The 18,619-nt window shown below is 37.0% G+C and overlaps 1 protein-coding gene across 4 annotated transcripts in view; it reads right to left on the bottom strand.

The window, feature by feature from the left end:
• Positions 1-18,619, bottom strand: part of CNBD1 (cyclic nucleotide binding domain containing 1) — a 629,195-nt gene that overhangs the window by 597,201 nt on the left and 13,375 nt on the right. For all 4 annotated transcript variants that reach the window (XM_054498740.2, XM_054498739.2, XM_054498741.2 and 1 more), the window contains exon 2: positions 10,750-10,819. In XM_054498740.2, the coding sequence (XP_054354715.2) occupies positions 10,750-10,819 (70 nt within the window). The remainder of the gene's footprint in view (positions 1-10,749; positions 10,820-18,619) is intronic.

Below are 18,619 nucleotides of genomic sequence, written 5' to 3'. Positions count from 1 at the left end.
AAACCCTCAACAGAAGGAATGTACCTAAACGCAATAAAGGCCATACATGATAAGCCTACAGTAAACACTATACTCAAAGGTGAAAAGTTGAAAAATTTTCATCTAAGATCAAGAACAAGACAAGTATGCCCACTTTCACTACTTCTTTTCAACACAGTATTGAAAGTTTCAGCCAGAGCAATTAGGCAAAATAAAGAACAAAAATACAGCCCAATAGGGAAGGAAGCAGGGAAACTATTTGCAGACAATATGGATCTTATAAGTATAAAAGCCTAGAGACTCTACCAAAAGCTATTAGAATAAATAAATTCAGTAAAGTTGCAGGATATACAAAATCAACGTACAAAAATTAGTCATGCTTCTATATACAAACCACCCAAAAAAAATCCTAGAAAAATAATTCTATTTACTATAGCAACAACAAAAATAGACTACTTAGGTGTGAATTTAACCAAAAAAGTTTAAAGATCTGTATACTGAAACAATAATGAAAGAAATTGGGGAGCCAAGATGGCCGAATAGGAACAGCTCCGGTCTACAGCTCCCAGCGAGAGCCACGCAGAAGACGGGTGATTTCTGCATTTCCATCTGAGGTACCGTGTTCATCTCACTAGGGAGTGCCAGACAGTGGGCGCAGGTCAGTGGGTGAGCGCACCATGCGCCAACCAAAGCAGGGGCGAGGCATTGCCTCACTCGGGAAGCTCAAAGGGTCAGGGAGTTCCCCTTCCAGGGGTGACAGAGGGCACCTGGAAAATCGGGCCACTCCCACCTGAATACTGTGCTTTTCCGACGGGCTTAGGAACCGGTGCCCCAGGAGAGTATAGCCCGCACCTGGCTCAGAGGGTCCTACGCCCACGGAGTCTCGCTGATTGCTAGCACAGCAGTCTGAGATCAAACAGCAAGTCGGCAGCGAGGCTGGGGGAGGGGCGCCCGCCATTGCCCAGGCTCGCTTAGGTAAACAAAGCAGCCTGGAAGCTTGAACTGGGTGGAGCCCACCACAGCTCAAGGAGGCCTGCCTGCCTCTCTAGGCTCCACCTCTGGGGGCAGGGCACAGACAAACAAAAAGACAGCAGTAACCTCTGCAGACTTAAATGTCCCTGTCTGACAGCTGTGAGGAGAGCAGTGGTTCTCCCAGCACGCAGCTGGAGATCTGAGAACAGGCTGACTGCCTCCTCAAGTGGGTCCCTGACCTCTGACCCCTGAGCAGCCTAACTGGGAGGCACCCCCCAGCAGGGGCAGACTGACACCTCACACGGCCGGCCAGGTACTCCAACAGACCTGCAGCTGAGGGTTCTGTCTGTTAGAAGGAAAACTAACAGAAAGGACATCCACACCAAAAACCCATCTGTACATCACCATCATCAAAGACCAAAAGTAGATAAAACCACAAAGATGGGGAAAAAACAGAGCAGAAAAACTGGAAACTCTAAAAACCACAGTACCTCTCCTCCTCCAAAGGAACGCAGTTCCTCACCAGCAACGGAACAAAGCTGGACGGAGAATGACTTTGACGAGCTGAGAGAAGAAGGCTTCAGACGATCAAATTACTCCGAGCTACGGGAGGATATTCAAACCAAAGGCAAAGAAGTTGAAAACTTTGAAAAAAATTTAGAAGAATGTATAACTAGAATAACCAATACAGAGAAGTGCTTAAAGGAGCTGATGGAGCTGAAAACCAAGGCTCGAGAACTACGTGAAGAATGCAGAAGCCTCAGGAGCCGATGCGATCAAATGGAAGAAAGGGTATCAGCCCTGGAAGATGAAATGAATGAAATGAAGCGAGAAGGGAAGTTTAGAGAAAAAAGAATAAAAAGAAACGAGCAAAGCCTCCAAGAAATGTGGGACTATGTGAAAAGACCAAATCTACGTCTGATTGGTGTACCTGAAAGTGACGGGGAGAATGGAAACAAGTTGGAAAACACTCTGCAGGATATTATCCAGGAGAACTTCCCCAATCTAGCAAGGCAGGCCAACATTCAGATTCAGGAAATACAGAGAACGCCACAAAGATACTCCTCGAGAAGAGCAACTCCAAGACACATAATTGTCAGATTCACCAAAGTTGAAATGAAGGAAAAAATGTTAAGGGCAGCCAGAGAGAAAGGTCGGGTTACCATCAAAGGGAAGCCCATCAGACTAACAGCGGATCTCTCGGCAGAAACCCTACAAGCCAGAAGAGAGTGGGGGCCAATATTCTTAAAGAATTGAATATTCTTAAAGAAAAGAATTTTCAACCCAGAATTTCATATCCTGCCAAACTAAGCTTCATAAGTGAAGGAGAAATAAAATACTTTACAGACAAGCAAATGCTGAGAGATTTTGTCACCACCAGGCCTGCCCTAAGAGAGCTCCTGAAGGAAGCGCTAAACATGGAAAGACACAACCGGTACCAGCCACTGCAAAATCATACCGAAATGTAAAGACCATCGAGACTAGGAAGAGACTGCATCAACTAACGAGCAAAATATCCAGCTAACATCATAATGACAGGATCAAATTCACACATAACAATATTAACTTTAAATGTAAATGGACTAAATGCTCCAATTAAAAGATACAGACTGGCAAATTGGATAAAGACTCAAGACCCATCAGTGTGCTGTATTCAGGAAACCCATCTCATGTGCAGAGACACACATAGGCTCAAAATAAAAGGATGGAGGAAGATCTACCAAGCAAATGGAAAACAAAAAAAGCAGGGGTTGCAATCCTAGTCTCTGATAAAACAGACTTTAAACCAACAAAGATCAAAAGAGACAAAGAAGGCCATTACATAATGGTAAAGGGATTAATTCAACAAGAAGAGCTAACTATCCTAAATATATATGCACCCAATACAGGAGCACCCAGATTCATAAAGCAAGTCCTGAGTGACCTACAAAGAGACTTAGACTCCCACACATTAATAATAGGAGACTTTAACACCCCACTGTCAACATTAGACAGATCAACGAGACAGAAAGTCAACAAGGATACCCAGGAATTGAACTCAGCGCTGCACCAAGCGGACCTAATAGACATCTACAGAACTCTCCGCCCCAAATCAACAGAATATACATTTTTTTCAGCACCACACCACACCTATTCCAAAATTGACCATATACTTGGAAGTAAAGCTCTCCTTAATAAATGTAAAAGAACAGAAATTGTAACAAACTATCTCTCAGATCACAGTGCAATCAAGCTAGAACTCAGGATTAAGAATCTCACGCAAAACCGCTCAACTACGTGGAAACTGAACAACCTGCTCCTGAATGACTACTGGGTACATAACGAAATGAAGGCAGAAATAAAGATGTTCTTTGAAACCAACGAGAACCAAGACACAACATACCAGAATCTCTGGGATGCATTCAAAGCAGTGTGTAGAGGGAAATTTATAGCACTAAATGCCCACAAGAGAAAGCAGGAAAGATCCAAAATTGACACCCTAACATCACAATTAAAAGAACTAGAAAAGCAAGAGGAAACACATTCAAAAGCTAGCAGAAGGCAAGAAATAACTAAAATCAGAGCAGAACTGAAGGAAATAGAGACACAAAAACCCCTTCAAAAAATAAATGAATCCAGAAGCTGGTTTTTTGAAAGGATCAACAAAATTGATAGACCGCTAGCAAGATTAATAAAGAAAAAAAGAGAGAAGAATCAAATAGATGCAATAAAAAATGATAAAGGGGATATCACCACCGATCCCACAGAAATACAAACTACCATCAGGGAATATTACAAACACCTCTATGCTAATAAACTAGAAAATCTAGAAGAAATGGATAAATTCCTCAACACATACACCCTCCCCAGACTAAACCAGGAAGAAGTTGAATCTCTGAATAGACCAATAACAGGAGCTGAAATTGTGGCAATAATCAATAGCTTACCAACCAAAAAAAGTCCAGGACCAGATGGGTTCACAGCCGAATTCTACCAGAGGTACAAGGAGGAGCTGGTACCATTCCTTCTGAAACTATTCCAATCAATAGAAAAAGAGGGAATCCTCCCTAACTCATTTTATGAGGCCAGCATCATCCTGATACCAAAGCCTGGCAGAGACACAACAAAAAAAGAGAATTTTAGACCAATATCCTTGATGAACATTGATGCAAAAATCCTCAATAAAATACTGGCAAACAGAATCCAGCAGCACATCAAAAAGCTTATCCACCATGATCAAGTGGGCTTCATCCCTGGGATGCAAGGCTGGTTCAATATACGCAAATCAATAAATGTAATCCAGCATATAAACAGAACCAAAGACAAAAACCACATGATTATCTCAATAGATGCAGAAAAGGCCTTTGACAAAATTCAACAACCCTTCATGCTAAAAACTCTCAATAAATTAGGTATTGATGGGACGTATCTCAAAATAATAAGAGCTATTTATGACAAACCCACAGCCAATATCATACTGAATGGGCAAAAACTGGAAGCATTCCCTTTGAAAACTGGCACAAGACAGGGATGCCCTCTCTCACCACTTCTATTCAACATAGTGTTGGAAGTTCTGGCCAGGGCAATTAGGCAGGAGAAGGAAATCAAGGGTATTCAATTAGGAAAAGAGGAAGTCAAATTGTCCCTGTTTGCAGATGACATGATAGTATATCTAGAAAACCCCATTGTCTCAGCCCAAAATCTCCTTAAGCTGATAAGCAACTTCAGCAAAGTCTCAGGATACAAAATCAATGTGCAAAAATCACAAGCATTCTTATACATCAATAACAGACAAACAGAGAGCCAAATCATGAGTGAACTCCCATTCACAATTGCTTCAAAGAGAATAAAATACCTAGGAATCCAACTTACAAGGGATGTGAAAGACCTCTTCAAGGAGAACTACAAACCACTGCTCAAGGAAATAAAAGAGGATACAAACAAATGGAAGAACATTCCATGCTCATGGGTAGGAAGAATCAATGTCGTGAAAATGGCCATCCTTCCCAAGGTAATTTACAGATTCAATGCCATCAAGCTACCAAAGACTTTCTTCACAGAATTGGAAAAAACTACTTTAAAGTTCATATGGAACCAAAAAAGAGCCCGCATCGCCAAGTCAATCCTAAGCCAAAAGAACAAAGCTGGAGGCATCACACTACCTGACTTCAAACTATACTACAAGGCTACAGTAACCAAAACAGCATGGTCCTGGTACCAAAACAGAGATATAGATCAATGGAACAGAACAGAGCCGTCAGAAATAATGCCACATATCTACAAGTATCTGATCTTTGACAAACCTGACAAAAACAAGAAATGGGGAAAGGATTCCCTATTTAATAAATGGTGCTGGGAAAACTGGCTAGCCATATGTAGAAAGCTGAAACTGGATCCCTTCCTTACACCTTATACAAAAATCAATTCAAAATGGATTAAAGACTTAAATGTTAGACCTAAAACCATAAAAACCCTAGAAGAAAACCTAGGCATTACCATTCAGGACATAGGCATGGGCAAGGACTTCATGTCTAAAACACCAAAAGCAATGGCAACAAAAGTCAAAATTGACAAATGGGATCTAATTAAACTAAAGAGCTTCTGCACAGCAAAGGAAACTACCATCAGAGTGAACAGGCAACCTACAAAATGGGAGAAAATTTTCGCAACCTACTCATCTGACAAAGGGCTAATATCCAGAATCTACAATGAACTCCAACAAATTTACAAGAAAAAAACAAACAACCCCATCAAAAAGTGGGCGAAGGACATGAACAGACACTTCTCAAAAGAAGACATTTATGCAGCCAAAAAACACATGAAAAAATGCTCACCATCACTGGCCATCAGAGAAATGCAAATCAAAACCACAATGAGATACCATCTCACACCAGTTAGAATGGCAATCATTAAAAAGTCAGGAAACAACAGGTGCTGGAGAGGATGTGGAGAAATAGGAACACTTTTACACTGTTGGTGGGACTGTAAACTGGTTCAACCCTTGTGGAAGTCAGTGTGGCGATTCCTCAGGGATCTAGAACTAGAAATTCCATTCGACCCAGCCATCCCATTACTGGATACATACCCAAAGGACTATAAATCATGCTGCTATAAAGACACATGCACACGTATGTTTATTGCCGCATTATTCACAATAGCAAAGACTTGGAACCAACCCAAATGTCCAACAATGATAGACTGGATTAAGAAAATGTGGCACATATACACCATGGAATACTATGCAGCCATAAAAAATGATGAGTTCATGTCCTTTGTAGGGACATGGATAAAATTGGAAATTATCATTCTCAGTAAACTATCGCAAGAACAAAAAACCAAACACCGCATATTCTCACTCATAGGTGGGAATTGAACAATGAGAACACATGGACACAGGAAGGGGAACATCACACTTCGGGGACTGTTGTGGGGTGGGGGGAGGGGGGAGGGATAGCATTGGGAGATATACCTAATGCTAGATGACGAGTTGGTGGGTGCAGCGCACCAGCATGGCACATGTATACATATGTAACTTACCTGCACATTGCGCACATGTACCATAAAACCTAAAGTATAATAATAATAATAATAAAAGAAAAAAAAAGATATGCAAATAAAGAAACAAATGAGACCATCAAAAAAAAAAAAAAAGAAAAGAAATTGAAAACACAAATAGAAGGATATCCATGTTCACTGATTAGAAGAATTGATATTGTTAAAATGTCCATACTAGCAAAAGTGATCTACAGATTCAAGGCAAACTGTATCACAATTCCAATGTCATCTTCACAAAAATAGAAAAAACAATTCTGAAATTTGCATGGAACCACTAAAGACCCCAAACAGCCAAAAGAGTCTCGAGCAAAAAGAGCAAAGCCAAAGGCATCCCACTCCCTGAATTCAAATATATTATAAAGCTAGTATAATCAAGAGAGTATGATGCTGGCATAAAAACAGACATATTGATCAATGGAACAGGATAGAAAACCCAGAAATAAACACACACGGTTATAATAAATTGATTTTTGACAAAATTTCCAAGAACACACAATGGAAAAAGGATAGTCTCTCTAATAAGTGGTGCTTTAAAAAACTGGATATCCACAGCAGAAGAATGAAATTAGACCCTTATCTCTCACCATATACAAAAATAAACTCAAAATGATTAAATACAAAAGATCTAAAACTTAAACATAGAACTGCTAGGATAAAACATAGGGGAAAGCTCCATGACATTGGTCTAAGCAAAGATTTTTTGAGTATGACCTGAAAGCACAGGCAATAAAAGCAAAAAAATCAAATGAGATTACATCAAACTAAAAGCTTCTGCACAACCAAGAAAACAATCAACGAAGTGAAGAAACAACCTACAGAATGGGAGAAAATATTTGCAAACTATATATCAAATAAGGAATTCATATCCAAATATACAAGGAACTCAAACAACTCAGTAGCAAGGGAAAAAAAAAAACAATTAAAAATGGACAGAGTTTTTGAACACCTACTTTACCAAAGAAGACATATGTATAGCCAATGTGTTCATGAAAAAAATAACAAATGCTCAACAGCACTAATCAATGGGGAAATGAAAACTAAAGCCACAGTGAGATATTACCTCATATCTGTTAGAATGGCTGTTATCAAAAAGAAAGGTAAGTGCTGATGAGGACCTGAAAGGAAAGGAACCCTCATACAGGTACACTGTTAGTGGGAATGTAAAATAGAACAGCCATTGTGGAAAACAGTACGGAGTTTCCTCAGAAAGACTAAAAATAGAATTAACATATGATGCAGGAATCTCACTTCTGGGTATGTATCCAAAAAAACTGAAATCAATATGTCGAAGAGATATCTGCATTCCCATGTTTATTGCAGCGCTGTTCACAATAGCCAAAATGTGAAATCAACCTAAATGTCCATCAATGAATAAACGGCTAAAAAAATGTGGTACTTATGCACAGTGGAATACTGTTCAGTCTTAAAAAGAAGGAAATTCTTCTGCAACAACATGAATAACAAAAGGACATTATGCTAAGTAAGATAGAGCAGGCACCGAAAGACATATACCATATGATCTCACATAGAGGTGGAATCTGAAAACATGAAAGTCGTGGAAGCAGAGAGTAGAATGGTGGTTACTAAGAGCCAGGTTGCTGGGAAGGAATGTGGAGATGTTGATGAAAGGGTATAAAGATTCAATTATACAGGAGTAAAAAGATTTTAAGATCTATTGCACAACAGGGTGACTATAGTTAATAATAATGTATTGTTTATATAATAGCCAGAAGAGCAAATTTCAAATGTCTCATCACAAAAAAGTAAGAGAAGTGATGGATATGTTAATCATATTGATTTAATTATTCCACATTGTATACATATACAAAAACATATTTTATCACAGAAATGTATATAATTAAGACTTTCCGATTAAAATATTTAAAAATAATCCGCTCTCCAGACAATACTAAAAAAAACACTATAAATCCATATCCCTCCTAACTTATTTATATTCAACACAGAAAACTCTTGTACATTTTTTTGAATCATCAGAAGATATTTATTTCTACTGAACATCAAAATAAAATCCAGTGCAAAACATTGAATTCTATGACAAATGTCAAGGAGTAGGAAGCACTAAAATAAATAAAATAAATCTGCCTTCATGGAGCTTGTAGTCTACTAGGATGAAAAATTTGCACTCAAAAATTTAGAAATCCAAAGTGATATCATCCCCCCTTTGTTATTAATATTTTATTTTATATTCAATAAAAAATCCCAGGATAATACTACTGCCTTTATTCTAATAGAACCTACTGCCTGTATTCTAATAGAAGAACCTTTTTTAGAATCAAAACAAATGACTTTTGTGAGTTTTATGGACAAAAATTTAAAACTTTGAATCATTTAATTCTCAGCCTTTCTATTTTTATTACAGGGGAAAAAGTGTAATTTATTGGTCACTTTTCATCTATAATACATAAAGAACTAATAATATGGAGAAATACATTTTTCCTAAATTGCCTCTCAATTTGTTGACATCACTTGAATTCTGAACTTTTTAAATAATTCCTGTGAATGTATTTCTGGTAAATCGTCTAAAGAAATGTCAAGGGAGAAAAAGGACCTGAACTTCGAAGCTTTTATTAATTTGTTGTAATTTTATCCTCATTCCAAATAAATATTTATCTTCATATCTGATTTTGTATTTGTAACTATATATTGTATTTTTAACAGAATGATGCAAAACCTATATACACATACCTTAAAACCTGTTCCCCCAGGCCCCTGGTGTGTACCAGTGCTCCAAAAGAACACATCCAACAATTTCAGGATTTGGGTTTCTAACAAAAGACATAGTAAACATAAGACTTACTAGAGGGAGTCAGGCAGTACAGCCAGATTGGACCTGAATGAGATAATTGTCTCACAAGAGGACACTGCCCAAGAGGAATGATTCAATCCAGGAAGAGGAAGGCTGATCACATTTATTTAGAGGGGATACTTTGAGAGAACTAGATCTAGATGATTCAAGCTCTCTTATTATGACCCCCCAAACAGAAAAAAAATCTAGAAGTATTTTGAAAAGTGAAATGAGTCTGGGCCAGAAAGCAAAAGGAAAATGAAAGCAAAAAGGACATTCAAAGCCTTGACTAGCATCTCATGCATTAGAAAAGGGACCAACATATAAGATAGATCCAAAGCTTGGATGTTAAAATTTTTCAAGACACTTAACATATTGGATGAGCTTTTCTGAATAACAACAATAATAAAAATAACTGACACTTCTGGAACCCTTACTATGTGCCAGACACTATTTACATATATTAGGCTCATTTAATCATCCTAGTAACCCTTTAAAGTGAGTACTGTTGTTATCTCCATTTTACCAATGAAAAAACCAAGGCAGAGAAATGTAGTAAGCAGTCTAAAGTCACACAGAGAGTAAGTGGCTGAGACGGGATTCACATCAGGCAATAGGTCTCAGGAGTGTGTGGACTTCATTCTTTACTCCATGTCGAAAGGCACTGGGAGCAAGGAGGAGGCAGCAATGCACATGGGAAAATGATACCTCTTGATAGAAATCCAAGCAATATCAAAGTTGCATGCCTTCTTCTCTCTCTCTGAGACAGAAGAAATGAGAAAATAGACAACAATATAAAAATAATTTGAAATGGATTGCAAAGTACAAGGATGTGACTTGGAGATGTTTTAAAGTAGAGAGAGAAAACTCCGTAAACCTAAGGCATTCCTCAAGAGTCTCATGAAGGATGAGTGAAGGAAGGTAAGAGGGTGGATGGACACTGATGCATATGGAAGGAAATAACCAGTTTTATAATTCCAAAAATCCAACTTGGAGAAAGGAGTTGTCAAGGAAATAGATCTCTTAAAATTAAATCTTCAAGTATTACACCTCTTAGGAATCCTGAGCTTTGAACAGTGATATTTCCTAGTTCTCTGGTTCCAGTATATTTCAACGAGGCATTCCCTATTCACTGCTCAGGTACTTATTTCACTCAGTATGTGTGTTTTCAACCACTTAAGGCTTTTTCCCCTTATGACTGCTTTTTAAGTACCATAAAGGGCCAGCTAGGAATGAGTTATGTTTGTTTCACACTAAATTGTTTCCTTAAGATGTGACATACATATTCTGCCCCTTCAATCTGAAGAAATAACCCCCAGGTTTTCAACTGTTTTTATCTGTGTGATAAATCAAGTACCTCTGAGAGCCAGCAATGGTTTATTACTATACTTTATCCCTAAAACAAAAATACTCATATTCATTAGAATGACAGAAAAAGAAATGCATGAATAGCTTACCTGTGTTGTCCTCTAATGTGGCATAATGCATTCAACTGGCCATAATTAATGTGCTTAGACTTTTTCAAGTCTGAAAAAAAATCAATTAAAAATTTGAGTAATTTTCCATAATCTTATTAAGCAAGTGTGTAAATAGAGTTTAACTGCAAACATTCATCATAGTGAAAGAATTCAGTGACTATGGAAGTGAGGTATTAACAGTCTTTGTTTAATACACAAGTAGAACTGCATAGGGTGATTAAAGTGAGGAAAGAATTTGATGTTTTTTATTGATGTCAAATCTGGTCTGGCATTTTTTTTTATTTCCAGTAAATGCTGAAGTTTGTCTGTGTTCATATAATGTCACTTCTCTTAAAGCAAGCCATGCAGAATCCCTGTCCAATACTGTTAGAAGATGAACTGGTTCCAGAACTTCAGACATGACAATTCGAGTAAGAGTGTTCTTAATTTGGTCTCTCACTTTCACTCTTGCCCTTCGATTCAATCCTACCTATGTCAGCCTATTCAATCCTATGCAGGTCCCCATCTTTTTTTCCCCCTCTTCAGAGCACCTTCCAGTGTCTGGATTCAGTTTGCAATTCCTTCTAAAGATCAAATGTAAGCAAATCATAAAGGAGTCTTTAAGAGCAGAAAGATAGTAAACATAGCCAAAAAGCAAACTAATTGTCATTCTTCTTCAGTGCCAGAATGGGCAGACATCCTTCAAATTAGATGGAAAGGAAGATAGAGTATTGCATATTATAGCATCTTTACAGTGATGGGCTTCTGCTTACTGCAGAAGAATGAGTGCTATTAGAACTGTTGTAAAAAAAAAAAAGCAATAATAAATACTCACTTAGGCATATTACTCCTTTCTTTAGTGAAAAGTTATTGAGAAAATAGGTGGTTTAATGTATTTCTCAAACGTTAAAAAATGCATTCATTGACCACATTCTAATTATGAAGAACTGGAATTTGGATAGACTGGATTAAGAAAATGTGGCACATATACACCATGGAATACTATGCAGCCATAAAAAATGATGAGTTCATGTCCTTTGTAGGGACATGGATGAAATTGGAAATCATCATTCTCAGTAAACTATCGCAAGAACAAAAAACCAAACACCGCATATTCTCACTCATAAGTGGGAATTGAACAATGAGAACACATGGACACAGGAAGGGGAACATCACACTTCGGGGACTGTTGTGGGGTGGGGGGAGAGGGGAGGGATAGCATTGGGAGATATACCTAATGCTAGATGACGAGTTAGTGGGTGCAGCGCACCAGCATGGCACATGTATACATATGTAACTTACCTGCACATTGCACACATGTACCATAAAACCTAAAGTATAATAATAATAATAAAAAAAAAGAACTGGAATTTGACATCCAAATTTATCTGTTTTACTTTTAGTTTTCTGAATCATTAAATTTGACTTGGTATAAAAATTTTGTGATCCTTTAGATTAATCACCAATAACAAATTGGTTATTAATCACCAATAACATACTGCTTTTCTAAATAAGAAATTGAAATAAGGGAAATTTAAGCAGACAACTGATTGCTATCCATATAAATCATATCATAATAAACTTGGAAATACTGATTACATGATTTAGGCATTTTCTTACCCACATTGCTCAGGTAAGCCTTAAGAAACAAAAAAATTACCAAATTGTGTGTTAGCATCATATAGAATAATTTATTTTAAATGAACCAAGCTATCAGTTTAGATATATCTAAACTACCTTTTAGTCTAGTAATATTTCTGATATATAAAATCTTAATCATAGATTTTTATATACATAGATTAGGAAGGAACTTCTATGAAGTATTCATTTAGCCTGTTTTTCTAATGGAGTTCAAGAAGAGTGTCGGCAATAGCTCTGATGAATGATATGGACAGGAAAGGGAGATGGTGCCACAGAGATTTGGAAAAAGGTCAAGGTTTGAGGAATTCTGACCGAAAAAGGGAGGCTTTTAAAAAGTAAATATTCTTTATTCTTCATTTAAAGCAGGTGACAAAAAATAAGAATTATAGAACAGAGAAAATAAGATTAAGAATTGCTAGCAAAGAATAGAAAGATTAAACTACTACTTTGCTTTTTATCTAACATTAACATTGCCTGAGAAAAGCTATAGCAGTAGAGGTCAAGGCTTCATAGTAGGCTTGGAACAGCCAAGTAAACTCAAAAATAGAATGGGCTGGATAGCACTCACAGCCTAGTAGAAGAACACTTTAATTCATCAAAACATCTCTTTGCTGATCCTCAGTTCTGAGAGGTATTTGTTGCAAGGCTCTTTCTGTGGAAGGTGTTGAGCAACATAATGGATCTTGTCTTTGAAAGCAGTTTCATTAAAAAGAAAAAAAGCCAAAGGTTTCTACATGAAATTGTAACTTGGTAAAGACCAGATGTTGAGCTTTTCTTGTGATCAAATTTAATACAGGGATAAAGTTTAAAGAGGTTCAAAGAGTATAAAGTTTACATTTGTTTTCCAGTCTTGTTTTTCCTGATGAATTTGCCTTAGCCTGGCTTTTGACAGGAGCAGAAAAGACTTAACCCTATAATAGGGTTAAAATCAAGGGTTTAGACTAGAGTATATTTGAAAGAGGGCTGGAAAGGGGTTAGAAAGTTCATCTTTAATGAGGAACCCATTGTGCAATTAAAAAACCAATTATCTTTATTGATATAAGGCCCACTGTATATTATTGGAATAGAAAAACTAAATTCCAATGTTTTGTTTGAATGTTATACTGATGATCATTCATACGTGTTAATGATTATTTAAGGTAGATATATCTTCATATGTGTGCATATAGTAAATTAAGTATGCATGTGACGGAAGTTAGAAACGGTTTTTGTGTTAAATGTAACTAAACTATTTTTCCCCAACAAGCTTTCCTTTAAGAGATATATAAATACCCTTTGCAAAAAGGTAAGAGGAAGCAATAGAATAAGTGAAGCATTAGAAATTCTGTAAATACATAGCCACAATTTACTCAGAGACCAGGCTTATCTGAGTGGCTAGGAGGCAAGAAAGAGATGTACAGCATAGCCCTAGAAAAAAATATCACAATGATCCTGCGGAAATGTCAGAGTAGAGCTAGCTGGAAAACACAGCGTAAAACGGCTTCAAGTAGTTAGAGTACATACTCTAATAATTAATCCAGTGATAAGTGGAACCTTGCTTAATATGATTTTTAGAGCACAAAGAAGCAGTTCAGCAGCCATAGCAACAGAAATACTGGCAACAAACTTTTTGTAGTAAGAATAGCAACCCTTATACAATAATAAGCAGAAGGTGAATTCTAGCATAGGACTGAAGTACTGAACAAGAAGCTGGATGGGAGAAAATAAAGAAAAGGATCCTTCAGAGACAATAAGCATGACTAAGTCTTCCTATATACTTGGATTAGTGATTTAATTACAGGGAGGAGTATGTTTTAAAATAAGTCTAAACCTATCTAGTGAGGTCACTAAACATACCTATGTTAATGGTTCATAGTGTATCTACCCATTTTTCAACTAGTTTTTGTTTTCTAAAATCTCAAAGGTAATTTTTCTTTAAATAATATAATATTAAATAGGCATAAAGCACCCAAAAATGGTGACTAAATAAACCTTCAGAGGCAAAAGAATAATGCCCAGTCAAAGTCTTCTATTAATAAACGCTGGCACACTGACAGGGATAATTCCCAAGTGGGCCTAGATTGTCCCTGTTCATTGACTGTGTGGGTTAAGATGTTAAAATAGAACTGTATTACCTGAGAAGAGAAAATGGGGGCAGTGGGAGTGGTGGGGAACACACGAAAGGGAAAGGGGCAATGTTTTACCACAAATTATCAAAATAACTTCTCTTTATACCCAGCACTTTTGGAAAAAATAATCTATGTTTATCTTTTCTATTTCCCCAACCCAAATTTACTCTTTCATCTACTATAATTAATCTTCTTCATTATTTTTTGAAATTTTTTTCATTAAGATCATCAGAGACCTTGTAGATTCTAGTCAAATAACCTCTTTTCAGTCTTCATCTTACTATGCCCTGTGTGATGTTTGACACTGAAGTTTCTTCTTACTAGGTTTTTATGATACCATTCTCTCTTTTCTTGCTTTCCCCTTATTAGACTGCTCCATTGAATGCTATCTTCTTCCGTTAAGCATTAATGTTGGCCAAGAATCCATTCTCATTACCCTTGTCTTCTCTTCTCAGCTTAGATCCTCTTTTTGCATAATCTTATCTGCATTCATGTCTTCAATGATCACGTTGATCTTAAGATTCTCAAATCAAACTCTCCAGCCTAGATCTCTAACCAGTGCTCCACTAAAATTCATGTGAATGTTGCCCAGAAAAATCAAACTCAAAACCAAAACTTCACTCAAAATTTCTCCCATGTTTATTTTGCCATATAAAACATGATCCTATCCTGAATTTTGTCTGGATTAAGAAAATCCCTACCACTTATAATAACTTTGTCAGCAATCTATTTTTTTTTTAACTTTTAAGTTCCAGGGAACATGCAGGGTGTGCAGGTTTGTTATACAGGTAAACAGGTATCATGGTGGTTTGTTATATGCATTATTTCATCACCCAGGTATTAAGCCTAGTATTCATTAGTTATTTTTTCTGATCCTATCCTTCCTCCCACCTTCCACCCTCCAGTAAGCCTCAGTGTATGTTGTTCCCCTCTATGTGTTCTCATCTCTTAGCTCCCACTTACAAGTGAGAACACGTGGTATTTGGTGTTCTGTTCCTGAGTTTGTTTGCTAAGGATGATGGCCTCGAGCTCCATCCATGTCCCTGCAAAGGACATAATCTTATTCTTTTTTATGGATGCATTGTATTCCGTGGTATTTATGTACCACATTTTCTTTACCCAGTCTATCATTGATGGACATTTAGGTTGAGTCCATGTCTTTGCTATTGTGAATGGTGCTGCAGTGAACATATATGTGCATGTGTCTTTATAATACAATGATTTATACTCATTTGTGTATATACCCAAATAATGGGATTTCTGGGTTCAGTGGTATTTCTGTCTTTAGGTCTTCGAGGAATTGCCACACTGTCTTCCACAATGGTTGAACTGATTTACAGTCCCACCAACAGGGTGTAAGTGTTCTTTTTTCTCCACAACTTCACCAGCATCTGTTATTTTTTTACTTTTTAATAACACCTATTCTGACTGGTGTGAGATGGTGTCTCAGTGGTTTGATTTGCATTTCTCTAATGACCAGTGATGTTGAGCTTTTTTCCATATGATTGTTGGCCACATTTATGTCTTCTTTTGAGAAATGTCTGTTCATGTCCTTTGCCCACTTTTTAATGCAGTTGTTTTTTCTTGTAAATTTGTTTAAGTTACTTATAGATGCTAGATATTAGACCTTTGTCAGATGCATAGTTTGCAAAATTTTTCTCCCATTCTGTAGGTTGTGTGTTTACTCTGCTGACAGTTTCTTTTGCTGTGAAGAAACTCTAGTTTAATTAGATCTCATTTGTCAATTTTGCTTTTGTTGCAATTGCTTTTGGCATCTTCATCATGAAATCTTTGCCCATGCCTCTGAATGGTATTGCCTAGGTTGTCTTACAGGGTTTTTATAGTTTGGAGTTTTACATTTAAATCTTTAATCCATATTAAGTTAATTATTGAATATGGTGTAAAAAAGGGGTCCAGTTTCAATTTTCTGCTTATAGCTAGCCAGTTTTCCCAGTACCATTTATTGAATAGGGAATCTTTTTCCCATTACCTATTTTTGTCAGGCTTGTTGAAGATCAGATAGTTATAGATGTGTGGACTTATTTTGGGGTTCACTACTCTGTTCCATTGGTCTATGTGTCTGTTCTTGTACTGGTACCATGCTGTTTTGGTTACTGTAGCCCTGCAGTATAGTTTGAAGTCATGTAGCGTGAGGGCTCCAGCTTTTTTCTTTTTGCTTAAGATTGCCTGCCTATTGAGGCTCTTTTTTGATTCTATATGAATTTTAAAATAGTGTTTTCTAATTTTGTGAAGAATGCGAATGGCAGTTTAATGGCAATAGCATTGAATCTATAAATTGCTTTGGGCAGACGGTCATTTTAATGATATTTATCCTTCCTATCCATGAGCACAGAATGGTTTTCCATTTGTTTGTGTCATTTCTGATTTATTTGAGCAGTTGTTTATAGTTCTCCTTGTAGAGATCTTTCACCTCCCTTGTTAGCTGTACTCCTAGGTATTTTATTCTTTCTGCGGCAATCGTGAATGGGAATTCGCTCATGATTTGGCTCTCTGCTTGCCTGTTGTTGGTGTATAGGAATGCTAGCAATTTTTGCACATTGATTCTGTATCCTGAGACTTTGCTTATAAGCTTGAGAAGCTTTGGGATTGAGACAATACGGTTTTCTAGATATAGAATCATGTCATCTAACAGGGATAGTTTTACTTCCTCTCTTACTATTTGAATACCCTTTATTTCCTTCTCTTGCCTGATTGCCCTGGCCAGAACTTCCAATACTGTGTTGAATAGGAGTGGTGAGAGAGGGCATCCTTGTCTTGTGCTGGTATTCAAGAGGAATGCTGCCAGCTTTTGCCCATTCAGTATGATGTTGACTGTGGGTTTTTCATATAGGGTTCTTATCATTTTGAGGTATGTTCCTCCAATGTCTAATTTATTGAGAGTTTTTAACATGAAGGGATGTTGAATTTTATCAAAATCCTTTTTCTGCATCTATTGAGATAATCATGTGGTTTTTGTCTTTAGTTCTGTTTATGTGATGAATCACATTTCTTGATTTGCATATGTTGAACCAACCTTGCATCCCAGAGATGAAGCCTCCTTGATCATGGTGGATAAGCTTTTGATGTGCTGCTGGATTGGGTTTGCCGATATTTTGTTGAGGATTTTTTCATTGATGTTCATAAAGGTTATTGGCCTGAAGTTTTCTCTTTTTGTTGTTGTATCTATAACCAATCTTGAGATCTTATTCTACCCTTTCCTCTTCAGGACCAAAGTGTTATAAAGACTGTCAATTCCACCTCTTTTTAAATATAAATATCCTAAATATTTTCAAAATACAGTTGTCCATCAATATCCATGAGGTGTTGGTTCTAGGACACCTCTTTCACCCCTCCAATACAAAAATCCATAGATGCTCAAGTCTTTCATATAAAATGGCATAATATTTTCAGATAACCTATGCACATCTTCCCATATAGTATAAATATTCTCTAGATTACTTTTAATATCTAATACAATATAAATCCTATTTAAATAGTGTTATACTGTATTGTTTTGTATTTTATGTTATTTTTATTGTAGTATTACTAGTTTTTTTTATTTTTTCTAATATGTTCTATCCCAAGTTGGTTGAGTCTGCACGGGGAAACCTCAGATACAAAAGACTGACTGTGTGTCTCCTGTAATCCCAATGACAATAAGGATTGTCGTTAATCAGAAGTCACCAAGTAAGGCCATGTGACATGTACATTGTGAAGTAGTAGTATTCACATGCTTGCCACAGCTCAATATCTTATTTCAGGTTCTCTTTGAATCTCGTCTGTAATACTACAATAATCTCCTAACTAATGTCCCTGACTTCAGCTTCTTCCTTCCCAACACATCCTCCAGTCTACTCTCACAGTACTTTCTAAAATTTTAATGTGATTGTTAAACTTTCTTGCTTTAAATCCCTTTGTATGTAATACATGCTTTTTATAATTGTACATAAATTAACTTCTGTGACCGCATTGAACACTACCCTCTAAGTTCCTCCCCCATTCTCTCCGTCTTTCTTTTTTTCTTTCTTTTTTGATGGAGTCTCACTCTGTCGCCCAGGCTGGAGTGCAGTGGTGCAATCTCGGCTCACTGCAACCTCTGCCTCCTGGGTTAACGCCATTCT

Source organism: Pongo pygmaeus, chromosome 7, assembly GCF_028885625.2.
Source record: "Pongo pygmaeus isolate AG05252 chromosome 7, NHGRI_mPonPyg2-v2.0_pri, whole genome shotgun sequence".
Lineage (NCBI taxonomy): Eukaryota > Metazoa > Chordata > Mammalia > Primates > Hominidae > Pongo > Pongo pygmaeus.
This window is presented reverse-complemented; position numbering and strand designations above follow the sequence as displayed.